General features: G+C 43.2%; 1 protein-coding gene across 1 annotated transcript; it reads right to left on the bottom strand.

Annotated features, from left to right (window-relative positions):
* Nucleotides 1-3264: 3264 nt before the first annotated feature.
* On the bottom strand, nt 3265-6940 carry LOC149207281 (uncharacterized). The gene is made up of 3 exons (XM_089397993.1): nt 5425-6940; nt 4399-5135; nt 3265-4029 (listed from the first exon to the last, which is right to left on the bottom strand). The coding sequence occupies exons 1-3, from the start codon at nt 6938-6940 to the stop codon at nt 3265-3267; spliced, it is 3018 nt and encodes a 1005-aa protein (XP_089254119.1).
* Nucleotides 6941-8057: the final 1117 nt, after the last annotated feature.

The raw sequence follows: 8057 nt of genomic DNA, 5'->3' as shown, positions 1-8057 counted from the left end.
GTGGCTCCAAGAGATGTTCCATTGCAGGAACTCTCATTCAAAAAAGGACTCCTATCAGCATGGCATAATTTCACGTATATGACGAGCATCCTGCCAACATGGCATCAAAGGGATCTCAATTCAATCATACATGGCGACAAATTAGTATCCCATAAACATGAAGACAAAGGGATCTCAATCAAAACATGATGATACGTACATCTCACGTCAAGAACAAAACAAGATCCCACACCAAACATCAAACAGGGATCTATACAGTGCAATGCATCTCAAGCAAAGAGACAAAGAAGTACATGATCACACTACATATACCTCACATCAAGGAGTTATCTAAAGAAGAGGACGATAAACTGCTAGATCTGGCTGTACCATCAATCTCGTGGTGTCGAATATCATGGAAATGAATGCTCGCACATTGAATGCTGACACCTACACTCCACTTTCAAAAGTGGTCGAAAAATGGAATGATCAAATGGAATATCTCATTACACCACCAGATTTGTGGTGTCGAATAGTGTAAAATCGACTGTCAAATTTCTGAATTCTGACAAAGTGAAAATATGGGGCTACATGAATCTTTTAGATTCCTCAAATATTTCCTCCTCTGGGTCATCTTAAGATCTACTACTCATATAAAAATTATGTCTACGCCATCAGGTTCATGTCACTGAAAGGTGTAGGATCTATAGAAAGTTTGTCCAATTTGGACACTGGCAAAATTTTGCCCTCTGAAAATTGGGCTCAATCATGGTTCCACATGCATCCTTTCCTCGCTCATGGTTCCACTTGCAAATTAATAAAAAAATACTGCCTCGATTTCTGCACCCTACCTTGGTCTCTGTGCACTAAGAAAATGAGGGTTTGTATCAACTTTGTGGGCGAAGTATACAACACGAGGGCTGTAGCCTGTTGGTGAAAGCACCAAATTTCGCACGGGCAGGTCGGGGGTTCCAACACCACTGACCCCCCTACTTGGCGCATTAGCGCATAACTATTTTTTTTAAATAGGATGCGGTTATGATGTTGTAACCATTATGGGCACATATTTTTGTATATTAAATGAGCGAAGTGTTTGGTGTGACACATGGGTTGGTGTGATGTTTGGTTGGTTATGGCGTGGTGCCATATGGGGCCACCTAGTGGGGGCCGGCTCACGTGGGCCAGGCGGGTTCAATCCCCGCCAGCTCCATGACACGTTGTGTTAAATGGTGCGGTTGGGGTGTGGGCCGAGTCCACAAGAGGTGGCCCACCCACCCCATTTATGTTAACGTAATGTTGTGTTGGTTGGGGAAATTGGGCCGGAGAGGGTCATGGCCCGTCAGCCCTTTTTAATGATTGTTTTTTAATGTAATATGAGTTGGGTCTGATGGGGGTGGCAGGGGTCATGGCCTGCCACCCAATGAAATATATATATATTTTTATTTTTATATAATAATAAACACATTTTTTTGATTTTGTCTAATATAGGGGATATTAGACTAATTAATTACCCAATAAATTAACCCACTTTCAGGAGCTAGGTTTCCTGCCCTGTGGTCGGTCAAATTGTAGGACACTTAAAGCTAGTCCACTACCCAACTTTGACCAAAACTTTGACTAGCTCTTTCTCCCTCATATTAGCTTGGATTTGAGTGTCGTTCGCACCGTTAGAATCAGGGTGACGAGAACTTCAATTTGGTGCTATTTTGGGAGCAATATGGCCACTTTAAATTTTGACCCTTTTTGAGTCCTCTTGGACTTCTGCCTGTGTCTCGAGCAACCTAGATCAGTTATAAACCATATTATACATTAAATTATTGTTTAACTTTTTAAAAATAATTGTTAATTAATTATGGTTTCCTTTTTCTCTACTATTTCAGATGTTTTTTTTTTTGTAAGTCAGATATGTATATTATAGAACAAAATATGTTACAAAAAAGTCTACCGAAGTAGAACGAAACCTTAGAAGGACCATTTAACCCGTGCTGACAGCACGCCCTGAGCTTTCAAAACTAAGCTGCACACCACGCAGGGCGGCTTACTCTTAAAGCTGTTACTTATCGCCACGACACTATCAAAACTTGGACAGAAACAGAGTAACATAACGATCTTGCATAAGGCCGAAGCCATGACAGAAACAGAGTAACATAACGATCTAGCATAAAGCCGAAGCCATGACAGAAGACATAAGACAAACATAAAGAAGAAACTAAGGAAACTCGCCAGTGCGAGGAAAACCGCCAATTCGACTGACTGTGTCTAAGCCCACGTCCAGAACATGCTTGTCAACTCTGGCCTGCATATCTTGCATGGATTGGAATTCTTGTGCTTCCTTCATCTTTTGCTCCTGCACCAGGGGGTCCGGGCTTAGAGTTTGCCGAAGAAGCCTGATGAGCAGAGTCAATTTCTTGTTGACAGTTTCCACAACATCATGCACTGTGGAAATTCTTCGATCCAGCGATTCATGGATTTCATGAAATTTTGCTAACTGATCCTCCGAAGTGGAGTTCCCCTTCCCAGATTGCTGCTTCCCTTCGTCCTTTGAGTCCAGGGCTTTCGCAAGGAGAGTTTTGATTCTCCAGCTCTCCGCTTTAGTCCGAACATATTGAGTGGCTCTTTTAGAAGGAGTGCCCGGGTCATGTAACCAGTCAACCTCCTCCGCAATGATCCCCTCCGTTCGCTGTGCTTCTTCCTCTTTCACAGAAGCTTCCAGTTCCGCGATCTTGCGTTTGCTCCTGGCTGCTGCTCTGGTCTCATACATGTTCTGCGCTGTTCGTAGTTCATGGTGAGCCGCCGAACACCTGCAGCTCCCCGCCTCCATACTATACCCTCTAATCTTATCGTTGTGATCACTTCTACAGACAGAAAAGTGGTGGTCTCTCGCAGTGCCTTGAACTGAGGTGAAAGAACCAGAGCCACGACTCTCCGTTAAATAGCTATTTTCCATGGAGTTTCCCATAATGCGCTCTCCCCTCCGATGCAGAGTGGAGGTACTTTCGTTATTAATTCGAAAGATATCCGCACAAATCATACATCTCCTCCCTGACCTAACATAAATGTTGCTGAATTCCTTCCCATCAAGGTTGAGCCAGCTGTCCCTTCCTCGCAAGCGGACTCTACGGAATCTCTCGTGGCATGAACCATATTGATAGTTTCCATATTTGGCCTTCTCTTGCCATAATGACCACCGCCGCATCTGTCTAGTCGTCCAGCTCCCGTGATGAAATCCCATGCTGTTACCGGTAACTTCAGGTATACGGTGCCGGAAACAGAAACCGTTGCCGGTCAAGCCCGGTCGGTTTCGTGTAAATCTTGCTGTGCCAACTGTAAACATCTCGCCTTCAGGTTCGGGCAGTCCACTTCCTCCCAACAACTGTCCCACCCCCTGTCCTGATTGTCCACGCCACAATTCGCTAGGTCGTCTACCAGCCCGTTTGCCTTACGCCTTACCGTATGAAAGACTAAACCTTTCATTCCAGGCATTAGTTCTGCAATATTCTCCGTCACCTTGGCAAGCCGCCAGTGTTTTGTGGCTTTGTTCGCCTTAGTGCCTCCTTGAATTCTCTTAGCTGTTGATATAACCAGTGATGAATCCCCTTCCACAATTACATTGCAAATTCGTAGGGATTTTAAAATTCTCAGGCCATGCTCAAGCGCTGCAAATTCCATTTCATTATTTGTGCTTTCCCCAAGCGCTTTATAATATATATGCAGAATTTCTCCATGCTGGTTACGTAATGCACCTCCAATTCCTGCCATGCCGGGATTGCCTCTCGAGGCCCCATCAAAATTCAGCTTCAATCCCCCTTCCGGCGGACGCTGCCATTTGTCGATCTGTGAGGATGGTTGCGTTCTGTGTCTCGAAGCTGTGATGCTGCTGGTGGCTTCCAGACGAAAGCATTTCAAAATGCGTAAGTCTTGAGCTGAAGGTTTCTCGTTACATTCCTCTCTGCATTTCGTTTGAATTAACTGTTGAATGTTAGTTAATATATTGTCTTTAGAGAACTCTATGTTCCTGTGTTCATCTTGAAATATTCTACGGTTACGTTCCTTCCAAATTGACCACAGTAAGAAGCCTGGAACAGACTTCCATATGCTGTTGACTCTTAGTATGTTGGAGAAGTCTTTTTTCCAGTTCAGTATGGTTCTGTGAATGGATTCTCTATCTCGGTCAGAACAACTGAGAATTCCTTCCATCTAGCTCCATAACTGATTTGCCCATTCACATGCATTAAACAGGTGGTTTATAGATTCCTCTTCGACGAGGCACATAGGGCATCTTGAGGGTCCCTTGAAACCTTTCTTGTACAAGTTGTCCCATGTTAAAGTCATGTTTCTCATTAGAAGCCAAAGGAAGGTCCTGATTTTTGGCCAGAATAGGTTGTCCCAAATTTTGCTGCACCAGGGCACGACTTCTACCTGTTCTTCCTTTTCTATTATATCCCTAGCTTCTTTTAATGAGAAATTACCATTACCTTTTAAACCCCATCTCAGCTTATCATCCTCTTCAGTTTTCCGAATCTTTCTTTTGAGGATTCTCTCATTGAGTTGCTGAAAGCTTTCGTTGTTCTCCTCTGTGCTCCCAGGATTTAAATTAATCCAGTCCCTCCAGATCGGATCCCTACTGCTTTGAATCCAATATTGATTAACTTTGTATCTACCCTCATTTTGACTTATTCGCTTGAGGGTAGATAGCTCTGGGGTATCCAGTTTAGGGAATTGCTGCCATGCATCTTCCCAGAACATGGCAAGCCTTCCATTGCGAATCTCCCAAAAGCTATGCTCTTGTACTAAGCTCCTGTTATTCCTGGCATGGTTCCATATTGACGAACCTTCCGGGACTTCCTGTAGTCTTATGAGGTCCTGAGTATCATAGTCTGGAGTGTATTTTTCCTTCCAATGCCTCGCCCAAGGTAAATTGGGTTCTTTAATCCATTTCCACCATATCTTAGCTCCACAGGTTCTGTTGACCACTGAAGGATCTACTAAGTTCAGCCCCCCCATAGATTTTGGCTGGCATAGCTTATTCCACACCACCAACGCCCATTTCTTCTTATCCCCATTCCCATTCCATAAAAAGATCTCTGTATGTTTCTCATTTTTTGCAGAATGCCCTTGGGAGCTGGAAGCATAGAAAGTAAATATTGCGGAATTGCCTGCAGAATAGCCTTGGTTAAGATAAGTCTACCCGCCAGGTTTAGGGCTCTGTGCGTCCAATGCTTGCACTTTTTCTCCATGTTGGCTAGAACCTTCTCCCAGTGAGTTTTCTGCCAAGGTTTCAGAGTCAGGGGAGCCCCTAGATATTTCGAAGGCAGGGAACCAATCCTGAATCCAAAAAGCTGGGACAAGTGAGCTTGAACTGCTGGATGAGTGTTGAAAAAGAAAATTGTGGACTTAGAAAAATTAATCTCCATGCCAGAGGCTCGCTAAAGAGATCAAGGATACCCCTATAAGCCACAGCCTCCTTCACAGTGGGGGTACCGTGTAACATGGTATCGTCCACGAACTGTTGATGTGTTGTGGCTGGTATCGATCTTAACGGTTGCAGACCTTTTATAGAGCCTTCTGCTTTCTTCTTGGCTATGATTCTGCTTAGTCCTTCCATTAGGATAACGAATAGGAAAGGGGATAGAGGATCCCCCTGTCTTATTCCCCGCGAAGGAGTAAAAGGAGTTAAGGGAGCACCATTGACAAGGATTGAATATCTTGGAGATTTGATGAGAGCAAGTATCCACTTGATCCAGGCCCTGCAGAAACCAAATGCATCCAAAACAGCTTCAAGGTATCTCCAGCTTACTTTGTCATAAGCTTTTGATAAATCTAATTGCATTAGCATTCCTGCTTCTTTTCTCGAATGAAGTGAGTGAATCATCTCCTGCGCTAACAAGATGTTATCTAGAATTTGTGTACCCTCAATGTAGCCCGATTTCTCTTTCGAAATGATACCAGGAAGAATCGACTTTAGTCTATTAGCTATGACTTTTGAAATAATTTTATAGATAACATTACATAGGGCAATAGGTGTGAATTTATCAGGTGTCTTTGCTTCTTCAACCTTAGGAATGAGCGCTAAAAAGGTGGAGTTGATGGATTTTAGAATAGTTCCTGAGCGTCTGGAATCCTCAACTACCTCCCAGACCTCCTGCTTAACAATGTTCCAACAAGCCTTGTAGAAGTTGATGGTGAATCCATCTGGACCTGGTGCTTTATTGTTAGGCATACTCCTGATTGCCTCCTCCACCTCCTCCAGAGATATTTCCCTGCAAAGGACCCAATTCTGATATGAGGTAATGGATTTAGGAATGGCTGCTGTAAGTTCCTTGATGGCCTCCTCTCTGTTTATAGGCGGTTCCTGTGCAATTGAGCTGAAGTGATCCGAGAGCAGAGCAGATATGTCATTTTGATTCTTTAATATCTCCCCTGCATTGTTTTTTAACTCAAGAATCTTGTTAGCACTTCTATGGTCTAGAGCCGACCTGTGAAAAAATTTTGTATTCTGCTCCCCCTCTTTTAGCCACTGGACTCTAGATTTCTGTTTCCAAAGTATCTCTTCTTGTATACATCTTCTGTGCCACTGCTGTGAAAGAACTTTTTCCTGCTCAAACGCTTCGACACTATGGATGCCTGCTGCTCCATCTTTGTGAATCTGTTCCAGTTTGCTCTCTAGAATGGCTTTTTCCTGGTATATATTTCCAAAAACCGTTCTATTCCACTCTTTTATCTTTTCTTTAGTTGCTTTCAGCCTCTTTTGTAGATTAAACATTTTGGATCCTCTTGCCTCCAAAGGTTCAGACCACCATTTCTCAACCATCTTGAGGAAGTTAGGGTGGTCTAACCAAAATTTTTCAAATCTAAATGGTTTATTCCTTGGGGTACCCTGAACTTCAACAATAAGCGAGATTGGCCAATGATCCGACCCACCACTGGGAAGGATATCTGATTCTGCTGTTATACCATCCATTATTATGCTTTCTGAGATCAAAAATCTATCCAAGCGAGAAGCTATCAACCTCTCTCACCCCCTTCTGTTGTTCCAGGTAAACATGCCACTCTTGGGGTATATGTCTACCATTTTGATAGTTTCAATGAAACTTGTGAAGGCTTCCACGTCCCTATTAGGTTTCCTAAGACCCCCTTTTTTTTCCAGAAGGGTGGTTATCATATTGAAATCACCCCCCAGTATACACTTAGACCTTGGATATCTTTCAATAAGTCTGGTTATTGAATTCAAAAAATTTATTTTATCTTCTAATTTCCGAGGACCATAAATGTTGATACAAAGGAAAGACCCAGAGTTACCTGTGGGTTGAAAATCCACCGCCATGAAGTGTTTGTTCGCCTCAGCTGATAAAATCTGGATTTCCCTTGTATCCCATATAGTTGCAAGGCCTCCTTCTCGTCCCTGGCTCTCAATCTCTAAAACTTCTAAATTTCTCCCAAGCTTCCTACATAGACTGTTGATACTGGAGCTGCTACATTTAGTTCCTTGTAAGAACATAATTTCCGGTCTGTATTTCTAGATTTTCCGCTTTAAGATTCTATGTTTTGCCTAGCTTTTAAGCCCTCTTGCATTCCACGAGATGATCTTCATGTTTAACTAATTTTCATTGGTAGGACGGGAAGGCGCTAAGCGCCTTCATCTTCCCTGAGTTTATCATTATCATGCCTAGCTCCTGTAGAACTTCACCACTAGTTCTACGGCCTCTTCTTTTCTTCTGCTTTGAGCTGGATGATTTCCATAAAAGACTTTTTGAATGGAAGCTATTGCCTTTTACTATACCTAGCTTCCTATTCTGCTTTTCTAATTCTACTTTTTGCCTTGCTATGAACAGGTCGTTTACCTTCCTGATTTCTTCTTCCGGTGCATTCTCTATTCCTAGGGCCTTCCAGTTCTCAGCAATTACTGGTGGGTTCATCCCCTCCTTGGATAGCGCCTCTTCCCATTCTTGATCCTCACTTCCGCCATCACTGGTGAGCATGTCAGTTTCTTCTTTCGTCTCCTCTGTTCTCTCCTGCATTTGAACTTCATTGTTGAGGTCCCCTTCATCCGTTCCTTCCCTGGTTGGTTCTTCCTTTTC

The sequence above is a fragment of the Pinus tabuliformis genome, chromosome 1_2 (assembly GCF_031772625.1).
Source record: "Pinus tabuliformis cultivar Carrire ecotype Pingquan chromosome 1_2, CPIR1, whole genome shotgun sequence".
NCBI classification, from domain to species: domain Eukaryota; kingdom Viridiplantae; phylum Streptophyta; class Pinopsida; order Pinales; family Pinaceae; genus Pinus; species Pinus tabuliformis.
This window is presented reverse-complemented; position numbering and strand designations above follow the sequence as displayed.

Bases quoted from the DNA above. Each gene is read 5' to 3' on its own strand.
- LOC149207281 (XM_089397993.1), bottom strand. From the start codon at position 6,940: ATGGATGGTATAACAGCAGAATCAGATATCCTTCCCAGTGGTGGGTCG. The intron at 5,136-5,424 runs GTATCCTTGATC...GCTATTCTGCAG, and splicing joins GGAGGCTGTGGCTTATAGGG to GCAATTCCGCAATATTTACT. The intron at 4,030-4,398 runs GTAGAAGTCGTG...TCAATTTGGAAG, and splicing joins TAATAGAAAAGGAAGAACAG to GAACGTAACCGTAGAATATT.